The sequence below is a fragment of the Xenopus tropicalis genome, chromosome 10 (genome assembly GCF_000004195.4).
Source record: "Xenopus tropicalis strain Nigerian chromosome 10, UCB_Xtro_10.0, whole genome shotgun sequence".
Taxonomy (NCBI): Eukaryota; Metazoa; Chordata; class Amphibia; order Anura; family Pipidae; genus Xenopus; species Xenopus tropicalis.
In genome coordinates, this window is record NC_030686.2 from 28,619,738 (window position 1) to 28,640,175 (window position 20,438).

Here is a 20,438-nt window from a genome sequence, read left to right on the forward strand (position 1 = left end):
CTTGTACTGAGAGCTATCTCCCATAACCCTGTATTCCCTCACTTGGACTGAGAGCTATCCCCCCTACCCCTGTATTCCCTCACTTGTACTGAGAGCTATCCCCCCTACCCCTGTATTCCCTCACTTGTACTGAGAGCTATCTCCCCTACCCCTGTATTCCCTCACTTGTACTGAGAGCTATCCCCCCTACCCCTGTATTCCCTCACTTGTACTGAGAGCTATCTCCCCTACCCCTGTATTCCCTCACTTGTACTGAGAGCTATCTCCCCTACCCCTGTATTCCCTCACTTGTACTGAGAGCTATCTCCCCTACCCCTGTATTCCCTCACTTGTACTGAGAGCTATCTCCCCTACCCCTGTATTCCCTCACTTGTACTGAGAGCTATCTCCCCTACCCCTGTATTCCCTCACTTGTACTGAGAGCTATCTCCCTTACACCTGTATTCCCTCACTTGTACTGAGAGCTATCTCCCTTACCCCTGTATTCCCTCACTTGTACTGAGAGCTATCTCCCCTACCCCTGTATTCCCTCACTTGTACTGAGAGCTATCTCCCCCACCCCTGTATTCCCTCACTTGTACTGAGAGCTATCTCCCTTACCCCTGTATTCCCTCACTTGTACTGAGAGCTATCTCCCATACCCCTGTATTCCCTCACTTGTACTGAGAGCTATCTCCCCTACCCCTGTATTCCCTCACTTGTACTGAGAGCTATCTCCCATAACCCTGTATTCCCTCACTTGTACTGAGAGCTGTCTCCCATACCCCTGTATTCCCTCACTTGTACTGAGAGCTATCTCCCATACCCCTGTATTCCCTCACTTGTACTGAGAGCTATCCCCCCTACCCCTGTATTCCCTCACTTGTACTGAGAGCTTTCTCCCATAACCCTGTATTCCCTCACTTGTACTGAGAGCTATCTCCCCTACCCCTGTATTCCCTCACTTGTACTGAGAGCTATCCCCCTACCCCTGTATTCCCTCACTTGTACTGAGAGCTATCTCCCATAACCCTGTATTCCCTCACTTGTACTGAGAGCTATCCCCCCTACCCCTGTATTCCCTCACTTGTACTGAGAGCTATCTCCCCTACCCCTGTATTCCCTCACTTGTACTGAGAGCTATCCCCCCTACCCCTGTATTCCCTCACTTGTACTGAGAGCTATCTCCCCTACCCCTGTATTCCCTCACTTGTACTGAGAGCTATCTCCCCTACCCCTGTATTCCCTCACTTGTACTGAGAGCTATCTCCCCTACCCCTGTATTCCCTCACTTGTACTGAGCTATCTCCCCTACCCCTGTATTCCCTCACTTGTACTGAGAGCTATCTCCCCTACCCCTGTATTCTCTCACTTGTACTGAGAGCTATCTCCCCTACCCCTGTATTCCCTCACTTGTACTGAGAGCTATCTCCCTTACCCCTGTATTCCCTCACTTGTACTGAGAGCTATCTCCCCTACCCCTGTATTCCCTCACTTGTACTGAGAGCTATCTCCCCCACCCCTGTATTCCCTCACTTGTACTGAGAGCTATCTCCCTTACCCCTGTATTCCCTCACTTGTACTGAGAGCTATCTCCCATACCCCTGTATTCCCTCACTTGTACTGAGAGCTATCTCCCCTACCCCTGTATTCCCTCACTTGTACTGAGAGCTATCTCCCATAACCCTGTATTCCCTCACTTGTACTGAGAGCTGTCTCCCATACCCCTGTATTCCCTCACTTGTACTGAGAGCTATCTCCCATACCCCTGTATTCCCTCACTTGTACTGAGAGCTATCCCCCCTACCCCTGTATTCCCTCACTTGTACTGAGAGCTTTCTCCCATAACCCTGTATTCCCTCACTTGTACTGAGAGCTATCTCCCCTACCCCTGTATTCCCTCACTTGTACTGAGAGCTATCTCCCATAACCCTGTATTCCCTCACTTGTACTGAGAGCTATCCCCCATAACCCTGTATTCCCTCACTTGTACTGAGAGCTATCTCCCCTACCCCTGTATTCCCTCACTTGTACTGAGAGCTATCTCCCCTACCCCTGTATTCCCTCACTTGTACTGAGAGCTATCTCCCCTACCCCTGTATTCCCTCACTTGTACTGAGAGCTATCTCCCCTACCCCTGTATTCCCTCACTTGTACTGAGAGCTATCTCCCCTACCCCTGTATTCCCTCACTTGTACTAAGAGCTATCTCCCATAACCCTGTATTCCCTCACTTGTACTGAGAGCTATCTCCCCTACCCCTGTATTCCCTCACTTGTACTGAGAGCTATCTCCCTTACCCCTGTATTCCCTCACTTGTACTGAGAGCTATCTCCCTTACCCCTGTATTCCCTCACTTGTACTGAGAGCTATCTCCCCTACCCCTGTATTCCCTCACTTGTACTGAGAGCTATCTCCCTTACCCCTGTATTCCCTCACTTGTACTGAGAGCTATCTCCCATACCCCTGTATTCCCTCACTTGTACTGAGAGCTATCTCCCCTACCCCTGTATTCCCTCACTTGTACTGAGAGCTATCTCCCATAACCCTGTATTCCCTCACTTGTACTGAGAGCTGTCTCCCATACCCCTGTATTCCCTCACTTGTACTGAGAGCTATCTCCCATACCCCTGTATTCCCTCACTTGTACTGAGAGCTATCCCCCCTACCCCTGTATTCCCTCACTTGTACTGAGAGCTTTCTCCCATAACCCTGTATTCCCTCACTTGTACTGAGAGCTATCTCCCCTACCCCTGTATTCCCTCACTTGTACTGAGAGCTATCCCCCTACCCCTGTATTCCCTCACTTGTACTGAGAGCTATCTCCCATAACCCTGTATTCCCTCACTTGTACTGAGAGCTATCCCCCCTACCCCTGTATTCCCTCACTTGTACTGAGAGCTATCTCCCCTACCCCTGTATTCCCTCACTTGTACTGAGAGCTATCCCCCCTACCCCTGTATTCCCTCACTTGTACTGAGAGCTATCTCCCCTACCCCTGTATTCCCTCACTTGTACTGAGAGCTATCTCCCCTACCCCTGTATTCCCTCACTTGTACTGAGAGCTATCTCCCCTACCCCTGTATTCCCTCACTTGTACTGAGAGCTATCTCCCCTACCCCTGTATTCCCTCACTTGTACTGAGAGCTATCTCCCCTACCCCTGTATTCCCTCACTTGTACTGAGAGCTATCTCCCCTACCCCTGTATTCCCTCACTTGTACTGAGAGCTATCTCCCCTACCCCTGTATTCCCTCACTTGTACTGAGAGCTATCTCCCCTACCCCTGTATTCCCTCACTTGTACTGAGAGCTATCTCCCCTACCCCTGTATTCCCTCACTTGTACTGAGAGCTATCCCCCCTACCCCTGTATTCCCTCTCTTGTACTGAGAGCTATCTCCCCATACCCCTGTATTCCCTCACTTGTACTGAGAGCTATCTCCCCTACCCCTGTATTCCCTCACTTGTACTAAGAGCTATCTCCCATAACCCTGTATTCCCTCACTTGTACTGAGAGCTATCTCCCCTACTCCTGTATTCCCTCACTTGTACTAAGAGCTATCTCCCATAACCCTGTATTCCCTCACTTGCTAAAAAGCCATTCAACCCCTTCTTGAAGTAGAGGCAGAGGTCCTATGTGTTGGAGGGTAGGATGCTGATCAGCAAACATAATATAGCCAGAGATGTTATACCTTAAGTAATAATGAAAATAATGTTAATTACTGAACCCTGGGCACATCCCTGTGGAACAAGCATATTACCCCAAAAGCCACAAGTCTACAATTTAACCTTCATGATTTTTTGGGCCCACTAGCTATCTACCTTAATGTATTAGCTGCATGCCATCTCCTGTTCTGTTTTCCAGCTATTTGGGACCTGACATTTCACTTTCCTAGAGAAAGTGCCTAAGTGACAAAGGTGGCTGTAATACATACCAGAGCAGAGGGCAAGGCCAACTAAAAGGCATTTTGCAAAGCAGGTCTGTGGTATCATATACATGTCACACAGACAACTCTAGAGAAGCTGCTGCCATTTCATTATGCAGCAGGGAAAAAGGCCCAGCAAAATGTGTTTAACCCTTTGCTCACCAAGCATATATAAAAGAGTGCAAGTAGCAATCCAGAGCTGCAGAATATGTTGGCGATTTATAAATAAATGTTAATAATAATAATAATAATCCATACAGGAAAATAAATAAATGGCATTTATATATTAAATAGATCATGGAAAAAAAGTGAAGGTTTTATGTCACCTTAAGTAACCTTCAAAGGATATATCAGAGCTTTTAAATATGAAACCAAGCTATTGATAAACACAACCAGAGAGCAAGGATTCAAAAGTTGAAATAGTTCTTCAGTCGGGCTCAGGATCTAACCTCACACTAGCTACTCCTACCTTTTTCTCCTACTGAGGCCCCTTACACAATAATATTGTGCAAAGCTGATAGACTGATAGAGACTTGCCCCAAAGGACTTTTAGTTGTAACAGCAGCTAAAGATGGTTCTTTCAAGAATTGGCTCATGGGACTGAATAATTATGCAACCAGCAAATGTCTGCTTTTTTAATTAATTTTGGTGACCCTATAAAAAATATTTGCACATTCAGTGTTGGTAATGTTTAGTAAATAAAATCCCATCTAAAGCCATTTTAGAAAACATTTAGAAAAAAATTTAGAAAACAGCTAGGCACAGTATTTGGCCCACTACAGGGAACCAGTTGGGCGGAATAGATATGTGATTCTGAATTCTTCACAGTGACATCTGCTATGATTAAGGTAAAGTGCAAACTACATTTTTCCCCACTCTTTTATGATGTCAGATTCCAGCCTGGATGGAATGAGGATCTCATTCCAACATCTCTGCACATCTGTTCTAGAACAGAACACTGTTAATTCCACTCCACATGGTGCTTTTGTGCCTGGATTCCAGTCTCACAGGACTTTCTGATGATTCAGCATGCAGCACACTAGGACAGGTTTGAGCAGAAAGGCAATAGAATTGAAGCCACAGAGTGGCCCTAAGGAAAATATCCTTGCTAAAGAGTATTTGGTATATTACTACATTAGTAAGTAAAAAAGTATACAAGACGTAGCCCTGTAGCTACTGGATAACATCTCCCACAACCCACCTGACAGGTGACAATGGTGGGATTTATATTTCAACAGGAGATAAAGTTTTAGCACATATTTTATTTATAAGCACTTCTAATTAAACTGGGCCATATTCCTTACGCACGTTTCAGTCTGGACTTGAAGCATTTTGTGTCATCATGCTAGCTTAGTTACAGGGCCTTCAGTTTACTTACCTGACCCCAACTCATTGCCCTCATGTAGGGTCCACTGCCTTCATGAAGAAACAGGATTGTACTTGCTCAGTACTCAGAAATTGCCAGCAGGAGGTGTAACATTGCCAATGTCTTTTTTTTCTACTGCAGATGTTACAATTTAACCTATACATTTACATTAAAGCCCAGTGAGAAAGAACTAGCTTTCACTATTTCAGGAAAAGAGACTATTAAATAAACTCAGTATATGTCACTCAATAGTAATAAATCCAAGTCCGGCTTGGGATGCCTCCAGGTACATGGGAGTAGGAAAAATAGGTTACCTGAAAGCAGTTCTAATGTGTAGTGCTGGTTCCTTCTGAAAGCTCAGACTCAGGCACGATGCACTGAGATAGTGCCTACACACCAATATTACAACTAAAAAGAAAATACATTTGTTGGTTCAAAAACAACATTTTAAACAGAGTGAAAGTAAAAAAAAAAATTTGAAATAAAAAGTACACCATAATCATAACAGTATACCTTTAACTGCTTATTGGTGGCTATGGCTTCCCAAGCAATACCCCCCCCATATTAATCATCTACTAAACCATAGCCTAGCTACACACTAAGTTTCTTTCCTATATTCTCTGAGCCTTCTGGCAATCCCAATCTGATGAGGTAGATGCAGGAAAGCCAGTTATAACTTTTAAATGCAGAGCTGAAGTACATGTATGTATGAGATGGCTGCAGCAGACCGAGTGCACAGCTTGGCTATGTCCCTTCTACAGATGCCCAGTTTAGCCCTTTACAGCAGTCAGTTCTTCCATGCCAGCCATGCTATAGGGAACCAGCCTCTGTGCTGTGATGCCATTAAACAAATGCATGCAACACTACACTAATGACTACCTGTTATATTTGCTTGCATGTTGTGTTGCAGGATATGCTGGTACTAGTAAATAGGCCACACATCTTCTGTATTACATGCCAAGAGCACTAGTAGGAACAGCAAGATTAATACTAAACTGTGCTTTGGATTTGTGGGGGCTTTTATTGCACTCCCTCAGGAACCACTGATCAAAGTACCCAATTTATCTGACATGGCTCCCAATAACTGTATTTCCCCAGGCAGTGCCTTTAGTGTATGGGTGGGATTTAGCAAGTAAAGGTTATTGGAATCTGCACTTCTCAAAGTAGTGCCATAAACCCAAGTAGACTGATTTGTCACATTAGTAGGGAAATAAGCAGTGGAAACTGGACAGTGGAAAGTAGTGTGCAGCCCTGTATGTCAAACAGCCCCAGCCCTAATGTGAATGTTCAATATACCGAGTAAAATGCTGTCCCCCACCAAACTTGTTACTCAGTGCTTAAACTATTGTGCCCAAGTGCTGCTACTAAAATTACCCACAAAACCATTGAAGACCAAGTGGGATATGGAGTTATATTTGAACTTAAGTTACCAGGAGCAGGTTGATGAATGCACTAATGTATAGGTCAGCCAAGAGACATTAGAGATGTACTGTGTAAAGCTCAGATTTGCAGAATCTTAGGCTGTAGAGGTTTCCAGCTTGAGACTCCATGCTACTCAGTCACAGCCAGAGAAGCCGATGATCCACAGAAGTTAGAAACTGCTAACAGACCCAGTTGTGGTTTAATATAGCTACAGTTTGTATTTTAGGTTCTGAAAACCAGATTGCTGCATGTTGCACTACATAGGCCTTCCCTTGATCACCAATGGAAAATGGCATAAGTTTGAGCAAAAGGTGAGAAACCTGTGTCATAACTGCAACAGGCTACAAATACAGAAGCTGCAAGAGGCATGGCTTCAACAAATACCTTTAAAGACTGCCTCAAACTGTTGTGAAGACTCATGCATAAGATACCAAGAGCTAGCTGTATCAATGCTGTGTAGGCTACACACATCATTTAATGTGAAGCTTGTGGCAACTGAAGGCACTGGATTCTCATGTAGCACCTGGGTTTCCCCAGATAAGCAATATGGCTCACCAGGAGACATTAAAGCTGCCCCAAAGTTGGAATCTGACAACTATAGATAATGCAAAATTGGAAGGGGCAAGAGTAGCCAATAATTATGGCACATTACATCTATGTTAACACAAGTTTAAGGAACACACCTGGCAGTCCAGAACAAAAACCAAAAACAGAAGTTATTTACTGCAGCGCTTTATTTTATCCTTACAGAACGGTGTTTTGGAAGTTACAATTCTCATCTGGATGACATACAAATTTTGGTTTTCTACGTTGTGAGAACATTAAGGCAACATACAAAAAAATTTACATAAATTAACTTGGATGCATAAATTTACAGGTGTTAACTGCAACATTTGTAACTTTCTTCAGACCCATTTTGAATGTTGGGAATACAACCTGGGTTAAGAAAAAGACTGGTTCTTGGGCCTGAGTGTCAATTTCCAACCTTACTATAAACTGGAAAGATAGAAGAGATTCCTTCATGAACTGACCAGCCTCCGACATGAAACAATGGAGTATTAAGCGCTTAACTGTGTGTGGAAGTCTAAACCTCAGATACCCTGTACACATCTCCAAAACTCGACTTCTCCATAAACAGCCCCTGTAACCTAGAGGAGAAGTGTCATTCGCAATACTGTCGCAGATCGGCAGCCTTTCACAGAAATGCTTCTTTCTACGTAAAGCTTAGCTTAAGTGTCACCCAGACTGTATGCCAACCAGGCAATATAAGAGATGTGTACAGGGTACAATATGCTAGCATTGATGCCACAGGAATGATTTGAAGAGACAAGCACAAGTCTTGCATTACAAAATCCCCCAACAGTGACTATGTGTGTCTTCAATTCCTAGGATAAGTTCATTTGGAAGTTGGCCCTTTTTCCAGTTTCAAGAGGCTAGCATGAGGCGTACACATTTGCCAAGGCAAATTAATACTTTGAAGAACTCACGCAGCAAATGCAACGCATCTGCTAGCAGTCCATTTAGAAGCATTTGCGGTGGACAATGGATGGGCCAGATTCATCATACTCCTGCTTGCTGATCCACATCTGCTGGAAAGTGGAGAGGGAGGCCAGGATAGAGCCACCAATCCAGACAGAGTATTTGCGTTCAGGTGGGGCAATGATCTGTGGAGAGGAATAAAGTTCAGTACCAGTGCATAAATACTGGAGATTCAGGAGAAGAGAGACAATAGTAACCAGTTTGTTAACTCACCTTAATTTTCATGGTGCTGGGGGCCAAGGCAGTGATTTCCTTCTGCATTCTGTCAGCAATACCAGGATACATTGTGGTACCTCCGGACAGGACAGTGTTGGCATACAGGTCCTTACGGATGTCAACATCACACTTCATGATTGAGTTGAATGTAGTTTCATGGATGCCACATGATTCCATACCTATGTGTAAAAAAAAAAGTTAATTGCTAAAGTTCCATTCTTACTTATACTTGGTTCACTTTAGTCACTTTAGTCACCTTTAGCAACTATACAGTGTACTGTGGAAACAGGACCTACTACCTAGACCAGATGTTCAGGAGGAAGAGTTATTAGTCAGATGAAATGCAACGTCTTAACAGATACCCACCCAGGAAGGAAGGCTGGAAGAGTGCCTCTGGGCATCTAAACCTCTCATTTCCAATTGTAATTACTTGTCCATCAGGCAGTTCGTAGCTCTTTTCCAAGGATGAGGAGGATGCAGCAGTTGCCATCTCTTGTTCAAAGTCAAGAGCAACATAGCAGAGTTTCTCCTTGATGTCACGCACAATTTCTCTCTCAGCTGTGGTGGTGAAGCTGTAGCCTCTTTCGGTCAGGATTTTCATGAGGTAGTCTGTCAGGTCACGACCAGCCAAGTCCAGACGCAGGATAGCATGGGGCAAGGCATAACCTTCATAAATGGGTACTGTGTGGGTGACACCATCTCCAGAGTCCATCACGATACCAGTGGTACGACCAGAGGCATACAGAGACAGCACAGCTTGAATGGCGACATACATAGCTGGGGTGTTGAAAGTCTCAAACATGATCTAAGGGATACATGAGAACAATGTTAATTCTAAAAATCAAGACGAGTTAGAACCCCAAACCATGCCAGCATGCCATCATGCAAAACAAAGAGATAGATGTGTAGAAAAACAGAACAAGCAGAAATAAACCAATGAAACAGAAACCTGAGACTTCAGGAGGGAAATGCCAGGAGAGGTACAGAGCCCTGAAAATATTGAAAGAAAATTGGAGTTTGAGAAATAAGAATGAAGTGTACAAGAACTACCCCAAAATAAGTGTATTTGGGCCTTCCACTGAAAACAAACCTGTGTCATCTTTTCTCTGTTGGCTTTGGGGTTCAGGGGAGCTTCTGTAAGCAGGACTGGGTGCTCTTCAGGGGCTACACGAAGCTCATTGTAGAAGGTGTGATGCCAAATCTTCTCCATATCATCCCAGTTTGTAACAATTCCGTGTTCAATTGGATACTTAAGGGTAAGGATACCCCTCTTGCTTTGGGCTTCATCACCTACATAGCTGTCCTTCTGGCCCATACCAACCATTACACCCTAAAACAAAAAGAACAGTAAGTCAGCCCAAGAAAAAAAATTTAAGCTGCATTTGCTGGATGAAGGATTAAAGCATCACTTATATATACCTGGTGTCTTGGGCGTCCAACAATAGAGGGGAACACAGCACGGGGAGCATCATCTCCAGCAAAGCCGGCTTTGCACATTCCAGAGCCATTGTCAACGACGAGTGCTGCAATTTCCTCATCCATTTTATTTCTGTGTGGTAAACAAACAGATCATCATAAGCAAAATAAGGGACTGGCTATTTATCTCAGTCAGTAGCCACAACCTCACTCCGTACACAGCTAAGCCATTTGTAGGCAAGTGTACCAACAGTAAGGCATAGTAACCGTTTAATCCACTTCAGCCCCACCCTACCATGAGCGACAAGCGTTAAACACTTGTTTCTTAAGTAAAAAGATTAATCATGAATTATGTGGAAAGTTTGTACACTGAAAGCTGTACAAGGTAACAGGGAATATCCCACAGCTGATTAACAGCATTAATAGTAACACAATCAACACTTCTATGATTAGATAATCGTTTAATGAAAGGCTAAGGCAGCCCTTTTCATAGGCTAAAGACTTGAGGCAAGTGGTACAGCCAGTCACGCCCTGTTATTCCCCTCAATAGGGAAAGGGCACACCACAAAAAAAAAAAAAAAAAAAACACAAAAAGGCTACAAGACTTCAGCTGTCAGGCTAACAATACAGTGTAGCTATCCAAGCAATATAGAACATTTACAAAAATGACAGGATGTAAAGCACACAATCACCCAAGTTATTTGTATTTAAGAACAGCTGCCCATACTGCAGAATCTTTAATTTAATATAGTTATAAATAAACATAATAGAATAGATTTCTCTGACTCGCCCTAGTGTTAACCCCCGCCCTTACTTTATACAACGCAGGAGCCGGTACCGGCTAATGAACAGCAGCCCCACCCCTAGAACTGGTGTGATGTTTAAATCTGCCCTGACTGCTCGCTCAGCCAATCACAGAGCTCTTGCCCTAATATGGAAGCAGAATGCAGCAGCCACGCCCTGCCGCTGAAACAAAAAGCTACAAGCTTCAAACTCGTGGGCGTGGCCAACAGAGGTGGGGTGACTCATACAAGTAACTGGGGGGGGGAGGCGAGAAATAGCTTCACCCCTACCCTTTAGAATGGTGCAGCCCGTCATGCTATCGCAGGGAAACCCGCGCAAACTTCTAGCCATAAGGGAGGGAAGCCACCTCCGAACGGCGACTGACACCAGAGCCATATAGTTCTGTACATAGCCATATTAACATCATTCGGCACCCAGGGTAACCAGAAGTATGACAAGGGCCAGATATGTATATAGAATATGCCTATTTTAAAATAGAATATCGCAGGGCATTGTAACACATTAAGATCAACAGCAGCTTTTTAGGAGAACAAGTTAAGCGTGCATTACTGGAGACTTACAAATATCCAAGCCACAGACAATACGGTCATGTAACAATATATAGACAGAACACTACCACACGCTATCCCGGCCAACGGTACCCCATAAGACTTCTTCCGCCCACCACCCACACACAGCCGTAAGACATTGTCTAAGGTCTTACCTTGGTGCTGGAGGTTTCCTTAAGAGGAGAAATGCAAAGCTGGCAAGTTGTTACAAAGAGCGGGAAGTAGCTGTCAAGTCCGCTGCCACCGGCTGAATGAGAACCCAGTAGCGGCCGTTATCTCTATTTAACGTCACAGGCTTCCAGCCCCGCCTGCTGCCGCACAGACAGAAGATCGCCAAATATGGGCATCTTTCAGAAACACGCCTCGCCATTGGTTGCTTGGTTGGGAGAAGAGGCGGGACCGGAGTCCTGGCCCTACGTCCACCCGGAACCCCTGAAGTTACATGCGCTTATGAGCAATAGGGAGGCGTGTAAGGCCTGGCCGTGTTAGAGCAGGAAAGCCGCTACCCTTGCACATATATGTTACTATTACTTGAAACATTTCTCTAAAATGTATTGTAAAATACAGGGAAACATCGTAGTCCGGGGATTTCTAACTCTCAAGTTCTTATGCGGTGGGACAGTGAGATACGGATTACTGGGGTAGCGGAGGTTGCTGGGAAGCGTAGTTAACAATAGCAGGCGAGCGTGGTGCCACTATGGCCAAAGGGAAGGATGGAAATACCTTTTAAGGTCATGTTTTTTTCCTTAGGTGTTTCATTGTCCTTATACAGAGGGTGTGCATTTTCCTACAGTATACCCAATAGGAACACATTACATCCTTGAAACTTTATTTTTATTTCTTTATCTAAAATTAGAGTGGGATCTGGTCGAATTCCAAGCCCAGGGAGTTTTGTAAATAAAGTGCTAAGTGATACATGGGCTAAACCCTATATAGATATAACACAAATGCATGGATTGCCTATAGACAGGATATTAAAGGGCGTGGTTCTACTACATACCCCCTTTAGGTACCTTGCTGGGAAATGCTTTATTTTGTATTCTCTGAAGCCTCAGGTGCTTGAGCATTCTCCCTTTAGGGCTAAGATGGAAGGAATACATTCAGGGTGGGACTGCTGGGAAGTGAGCTCAGTCTTGCATGTCACATTACCTTAAACAGAACTTTCTAAAGAACAATCCCTGAAGGCAAGGGCTGCTTGGTGGGTACATTGCCAGATTATAAAGACAGATTCATTAAAGATGTTCGGAACAAATTGGAATAGACATTACACATATAGAGAGGGAATGGCTTAGGAATTGCAGCAGTTGTTAGAGGGAAGCTTACTTGCAGAATATCCTGTATAGTGACAGTCATGTGTTTGGCTTCATGCAGAAAATGTTGTTATGGTGAAACAAAGTTCATGGTACGTTACTGGGATGGTCTCTGTATAAATCTGTTCAGAAACATAAACTATAAGTGCAGAATGTACACTTACCTATACTGATCTGCCCAATTTGAGCTGATAGTTCTCTTGACTGTCTGCTTCTACTGGGGAAGGGAGTCGATTTTGGGGTTCAGGAGGGGCAACATCACACAGCAGAATGTAAATCCACAACATAACCAGGTGGGCCATACCTAATTGTAAATAGAGGAAAATTATGATAAATTGCAACCACAGAGAACTACTGCTTTCAATGCAAACCCCTTTTCATGCACTTCCTTAATTAGATTTAAGTCACAGAGAAGTTCTGTTATCTATGATGGCAGTCTGCACTGCAATATTAAATCTATGTGGTTTGCCTTACATGCTGTTCAGCTTTTTACATTAATCCCATACTGCATGTTCAAGTGCCTGGTTAGGGTGAAGACACATGGAGCTACTTAGTAGCAGCTACTTGTCACAGCTACAAAATGCCAGAGAATACCCTGCCATAGATAATACTAGAATTGCCTCTGCTAAAACACACTTAGAGCCAATTATTATTAAATAATCAGCATTTTCAGTTTTGTAGCTGTGACAAGTAGCTGCTACTAGTAGTTCCATGTGTCTTCACCCATATAGTGAAATGATGATGGCAATGATGAGAATGGTGCAGCTATAAGTAGTCCCTAGTAGTATGTGTGGCATATAACCTTGTACTATATACATAGTTAACAAAAAATGTGCAGCTGAAGAGATTCACCTCAGAATCATCCCTCTGCTGATCCTTCACTTTTGCACAGACCCTGTGCTGGGAATGGGGGGGGGGGGGGGGGGGTTAGTGACCCCCTATAAACACTACAGTTGCTTTTTTACTTCTTTATATGATGTACCCCACATAGTACTGGTGCAGACTTAGATCCTATTGGATGTGTCTCCTGTCAGTCTGATACTGTTTCCTGTGCCTGTGACAGAGTGCTGCAATACAATATGTGGATTTGTCAATAGAATAAAATAGAGTAAAAAAAAAAAAACACTCCCATCCCTTCAGAAAACTGATCAGAGAGACAGGAAAATGACTGATTTAACAGGTATAAAAAGTAACTTTTAAAGTGGCCTTTGTAGTTTTTTAGTGGAAAATGAATTTTTAACACACTGAGAGCATTGTTGGTGGTTTAATAAGATTGGGAATTTGAAGGTGAACAACCCCTTTAATAGTGAGGTGTGCCGCCTTAGAGGAGTGGTCATAGCTGCCAAAAAGAACAAGAGTCAATTCAAGGGTCTGTTCACTAGGAAGTTCTTACAATATCAGGTTCTGAGTGTTAAGTGAAAAATACATATACAGTGCATACACATGTTTAAGCTGATTCCACCTCGGCTGGTGTTCTTCCTCCATCCAGTGCAGGTTCTGCTGCTTGATATGCCACGGCAATCAGTAGCCTCTGGCCAACAGCGATTGGATCAGAACACAAAGGAAACCCAAAATATTCACATACCCTTTAAATATTCCTATTATAACAGTTTACAGTAGGAAGCGGCTGTAGCCAGTACTAAAAGGGTTAGTGGTATACCCAGTGGTGCACCAATTTGATACAGATCCATGCCCAAATAACCCCCCTCATTCCCATATATCCCAACATGTGGCATCGTGTTGGCACTTTCTTACTGGGTTCATGCTCTTCATAGATATGCTACTGGCCGAGGTGTGTGGCTCATAGGTCATGCAGCAATACATTTGACACTTCCATGTACCTGAAACCCAGCCCTTTGATAATGTTCACTCGGTTCCATGACAGCTGTAATTCTGCAACAACTAGGGTGCCAAAGGTTCCCTGACCCAGCACTAAACGTTCATGTTTCCACATATCAGCAATAATGCAGTTTGCTAATACTGTATTTGCTGCCAGATGGGCAAGAGTGCAATACTGACCACCCCTCCCCCATCGTTTCCTATTGTGTGGCTGGGTCTCCTCAGAAAGCAGGGGATGGGACTGCAAGGGGCCTGTGAAGGTCTAAATATTAAGTGGCAACAGCTTTCCTATACAGGACGAGCTAGGATGTGTATGGCTTGTTTGTGCTGTAGAGCATATTTATCAAAAGGTGGACTATTGCTCATTACAGTTCACCAGAGGGAAATTTTTATGGAATTTCTTTAAAGAAATTTTATCAGGGTGAACTCTCACTTTCAGACTGTAATAATACCATACAAGTAAGTAGAAGAGAAGAGAAGTTTTAGTTGCCACAACTAACACTGCATCATTTATTAAACTGCAACAACATATGATTAAAATACAGGTACAGGTATCGGACCCCTTATCCGGAAACCCAATATCCAGAAAGCTCCGAATTATGGAAAGGCTGTCTCCCATAGACTCCATTTTAATGATATAATTCAGATTTTTAAAATGGATTTCCTTTTTCTCTGTAAAAATAAAACAGTGCTTTGTATTTGATCCCAACTAAGATATAATTAATCCTTACTGGATGCAAAATAACCCTATTGGGTTTAATTAATGTTTTATTGATTTTTTAGTAGACTTAAGGTATGAAGATCCAAATTACGGAAAGACCCCTTATCCAGAATACCATTGGTCCCGAGCATTCTGGATAACGGGTCCTATATCTGTATCACTAAGGTAATTTTATTTATGCCACTAAATACACAGGCTGATTTCAGCTGCCGTTATCGGTCCTTTAGACCGTTTCGGCAGCTTATCTGCCCTTGTATGGGCACCACCGAAATTGCCCTGCCCTTGTATGGGCAACACCTGAAACTGGGCAGATATCGTTTGGACAGGTTTGATTTTTCCATTGGATTTGGGTCCGCATTGGGTCGTTGCTGCGGTCCCCCAAAAGACATATCAGTAGAAGATCCGCACGCTTGGTGACCTCTTATGGGGCCATGTATGGGCACTAATAACGGGCCTGCCTGAACTTGGGCAGATCTCGATTGGGCAGATTTAAAAATCAGTCGGATCGGGGACTGCATCGGCTTGTTGATGCGGTCCCCGAACCACCGGATGCCTATACCCGTCGTTCTAATTCGATCATTTGGCTCCAGGGCCAAACTACTGAATTAGCCGATAACGCCTACCCGTTGGTGGGGGTATTGGTAGAAGATCTGCTCGCTTGTGACCTAGCCAAGTGAGCGGATCTTAGCGTATATGGCCACCTTTAGTCATTGGTGTTCTGACCACTGCAATGATATACACTGTCCTCCTAGGGCCCTAGTCAATCAGTCAAATGAAAGCAAGTCACACAAAATATACATTCTGTTTTCTGAAGAGAATGTGAGGCAGGCAACAGGTTTCAGATTCCTGCTCTAAGGTACCTATATTGACCTTTGACATAGACAATGGTGGCTAGAAACATGTGGATGTGATATATCATGCTAAGCTAGCTATTCAGGGGAAAACATTTCTATCTTGTTCTCATCACAAGAATTCCTCACATTCCTTTTGTTAAAATGGGAGAGGGACTGATTTCCATTGGGGATGGCAATGTGTGTGTGACTGGCCTTAGCGAAAAATTCCATGTGATTTTCTTTGTATGGTTAAATTCATCCATCCTATATTTGGTTAGGAATCCTTTCTAGAACTGATCCCTATCTCTTAGGTATGATCAAGGAGTGATTTTATAAAATCACCATGTCCATTGAGCCTTTATACATGCAGGTTTACTAGTCATGACTTAGTAACTATGACAAATTGCATAATAATGTACAAGTTAGGGACATATATCAGTTCTAATGGTATACCAGTATTTGCTCAATTTGAATCGTCATTTAATAGTGCAGTGCATTTTAGCTCAGCATGTCTAGAAATTAGTCTGTAGGGTCCATCTACCATTTCTCCCAAACAGGTGCAAGAGCACTAAGGGTGAAAACACACAGAGCAACTAGTAGGAACTACTTGTCACAACTACTGAAATAGACAATGCTGATCATTTACTGATAACTGTCTCTGTGTGTTTTAGCAGAGGCAATTCTCAGTATTGTCTACGGCAGGGTATTTTCTGGCGTTCAGTAGCTGTAAAAAAGTAGCTGCTACTAGTAGCTCCAAATGTCTTCGCCCTAAGGGATGCAAAAAATGCTGTGCTTAGGACCCATGCACAGAGCACCCACAAGGCAGACCCTTACACGTTTTAGGCATCCCTTACCCAGTCTCCCAACACAGTAAGCAATTCTCCTGAAGAGTTTGTGTGAGCAGTAATCATTATTTGATGCAAAGGGCCTAGTGCACATGTGCAGAATTCATTCTGCAGGATTGGAACAGTGTTTGCACATGCGTGATGATGTCATGGCATGACATCATTAGACTACACAATGCAGCACAATGCTTCACGTGGCCTTTGGGCAGGTGGTGAGAACAGGGCCCCGATGTGAGCGGTGTGTCCTGCTGCTCCCTACCTTGCTCTTCTGAATGACCTGCAAGGATGGGGTGGGTAGGGGGGTGCCTACATGCCTCCCCCTGCCTGCCTCTGCTGGCTCTTTTGCTATATAATGCAGTCAGTGCTGGATGCAAAGGCTGTGCAGCAGGTTTTATGCTTTCAAATGGATCGCAGAGGCCCACAGTCTTCTGTTCTCTGTACTGGTGTACAGCAGCTGTGTTAGTAAATCAACCCCTCTGTGATTTTACTGCAAGTCCATGGATGTGAGTGCTGTGGGTCTCTGTAAGAAATGGGAATATATACAATTATACAGTTCAATAAATGTGGTAACAGAAACTGAAAGAAGTAGGACCAAGTCTGTTTGGTTTGGGTACCACTGAAGAATAAGGAGGCAATGTGTGTACCAGAGGCGGATAATTTCATTTCCACCCAATACACAATACAGTGCAGTAAAAGGGATCACAGGTTAATTAAACCAGTGACTCAAAGGGCGGCAATCATAGCCACAATAAGAAACGTGACTGTTCATCTTCACACTCACAAGTCTTACACAGGCCGGCCTACCTATAAATAAACAGTCATCAGTAAAGTGCTAAAGCAATACAGACCAGATGGGGCAGGACATGGAATTTTATCATTGGTACACAGGGCAATTCACTCTTTGCTGTATATTACCGCAAGGCAAAATTACAATGTGTCCTGATAGGTTAAAATGTACTTTTTGTAGCTTTAAAGGAAAACTATACCCCCAAAAAACGCAGGTCTCTAAAATTATATTGTATAAACAAGCTCAAATGTAAAAAACCCTGATTCATCTAAATAAACCATTTTCATAAAAATGTACTTTATTAGTAGTATGTGCTATTGGGTACTCCTAAATAGAAAATCTCCATTTTAAGAATTAAGGACTGCCCCCTGGGATAATAGGGTTCACAGTGCACACAAACAAGCCAAGGCACACATACATGCTAGGCCCCATCAGCCAATTAATGGACAGAGTTCTGTCTTACTTCCACACTTCTTCCTGTTACAGTCAGAGCTGCATTATTTCTGGTCATGTGATCTCTGAGGGAGCACCCAGCCCATCACTAAATAGGGGCTCAAGGGAAAGGATGTAAAATATTTACTGATTCTTTAATAGGTCACTTAACATACTATAAACTGGGGGTATAGTTTTCCTTTAAAGGAAAAAAGTATATACAGTACATTGATAAATGTTATTAATAGCTTCGGCCTTGCAGTCTCTTAACTGTGGAGATCACAATGTGATATTCTTTGCTTGAGGCACACAGATAAAGATCTGATGCAAGAATGAAACTAGAATGGACATTCTTCAGATTCCCTGTCCCTTATTTCCAAACAAAAGTGCAATTTTGCACCAAGGCTGTAACCTATAGCAACTAGTCAATTTCTTTCATTATGCTTAGCTAACTACTGGTTGGTTACCAGGGGTTACAGTAACAGTGAAAATTAGCATCTTTGTTCCAACTTTTTTTTTATGTGATAGGCTTAATGTATATATAATTAAACATACAAAAGGGCAGGATTGCTTTCTCACTGACACCTATTATATCACCTTGGAAACTGATGGTGCCACCATACACCAGATTAAAGCAACAGCTTCAGGCATGTCCTATGTGGGCACTATACAGAATACTGAGCAGCAACTTCAATTTACATGCACAGATCAAGACAAACCAACGCCCTGCTTGGCACCCAGACAGAATTGGTTTCAAATTAGCCTTAACCGAATGCAGTTTCCTTTGATTACTGAACTGCGCCCTCCCTTCATTCCACCCACCAATCTGTACATCAGTGAGCAGCTAGGGTGTCCAGAAAACCCACGTTCTAGGGCAGCACCATGACTCAGTGTGCAGCTGGGGAAGGCTTGTAGCTTTATTTCCTAGATCAGGGTGGAAATGGTCGACAGTCATGCTTCTACTAAAATAAGTCCTGCACTGGGCAACAATATGCCATTAAACTGTGATGTTTCTTACATCAGGCCATATTCTTTTATATATATATATATATATATATATATATATATATATATATATATATATATATATATATATATATATATATATATATATATATATATATATATTTACTAGACCTTTTATGAAAATTTGGGAGTTATGAAATGGAAATTTGAGTTGTCTGTCCCCCTGCTGGGACTACAATTCCCATAATCCCCTAGCAATTCTGTATTTCTGTACTTCTTCCAAGGGAAACACACTCTCTATTCTACTCTAAAACTGTCCCGGTTTTATCTACAACTACTTGCATTTCTTGTACGTTGATCATTCATAGAAGCCCCTGGCGTGTTATGTACAATGATGCAAGTCATACCAGTCTGATGACTAAGATGATGCATGCTACCAGATGTATTAAAATGTGAACCCCTTTCTTTTTCTAATAGAATAAATTGTATCTTTCAGTGTTTGTAGGGACTAAAGTGAGAAGCTTTAATGTATATGTCATTTACATGTATTTCAATGGTGTCATATACTCATGGCAAAGAAAGGGTTTAGCTGAAGTCTGTACGCCACAATCATCTTCCTGTGTGATGAAACCATTCATGAATTTGCAGCTCTGATACATTCTTCTGATGATTTCTATCACCCCTCCCTGCACCTCATTTGATTTTCATTGCATGCAAGAATAGCCAAGAGCTGTCAGATAAATGGATGGCCCTTCTGGTGTGCACTGGATGGGAGTGTCCCAGCCATGAGAAACAACAATCATTGTTATTAAAGGGGAAATTTTCCTCACTGTATTTCTTAAACACATACCTTAATACCTTTTGTAATTAACCAAAATTGATCCACATCAGCCCTATCTGACTCATTCAGTGAATAGAGACATACATATGTGTGCATGAATGTAAATTGTTGTAAACACATTCTAATTACCTAGGGCAGTGCTGTACAACTGCGGTCCCCCATCTGTCTGGTTGCTGTGACTGCTTACCTTTGTGTAAGATTCAAATGGTATCCATACTGAGATTAACTGGCCCCTGCTTTGCTCACACCTCAGATTTAGGCTGTAAATTCTACATTGTTCACACTGTGTGTCCCATATTCTGCCTGCTCTATGCTGTGTGTGTGCCATATTCTGCCTGCCCCATGCTGTATGTGCCATACTCTGCCTGCACTATGCTACCTGTGAGTGTCATACTCTGCCTGCCCTATGCTGTATGAGTGCCATATCCTGCCTGCCCTATGCTGTGTGTGCCATATTCTGCCTGCCCTATGTTGTGTGTGTGCCATATTCTGCCTGCCCTATGCTGTGTGTATGCCATATTCTGCCTGCCCTATGCTGTGTGTGTGTGCCATACTCTGCCTGCCCTATGCTGTGTGTGTGCCATACTCTGCCTGCCCTATGCTGTGTGTGTGTGCCATACTCTGCCTGCCCTATGCTGTGTTTGTGTGT

The 20,438-nt window shown here is 43.2% G+C and overlaps 1 protein-coding gene across 1 annotated transcript; it reads right to left on the bottom strand.

The window, feature by feature from the left end:
* Positions 1-7,408: 7,408 nt before the first annotated feature.
* On the bottom strand, positions 7,409-11,455 carry actg1 (actin gamma 1). The gene is given in 6 exon segments (NM_204001.1): positions 7,409-8,356; positions 8,445-8,626; positions 8,814-9,252; positions 9,538-9,777; positions 9,867-9,996; positions 11,371-11,455. Coding segments are annotated over 5 exon segments (1,128 nt in total). The 5' UTR covers positions 9,990-9,996; positions 11,371-11,455; the 3' UTR covers positions 7,409-8,212.
* Between the last annotated feature and the right edge of the window lie 8,983 nt (positions 11,456-20,438).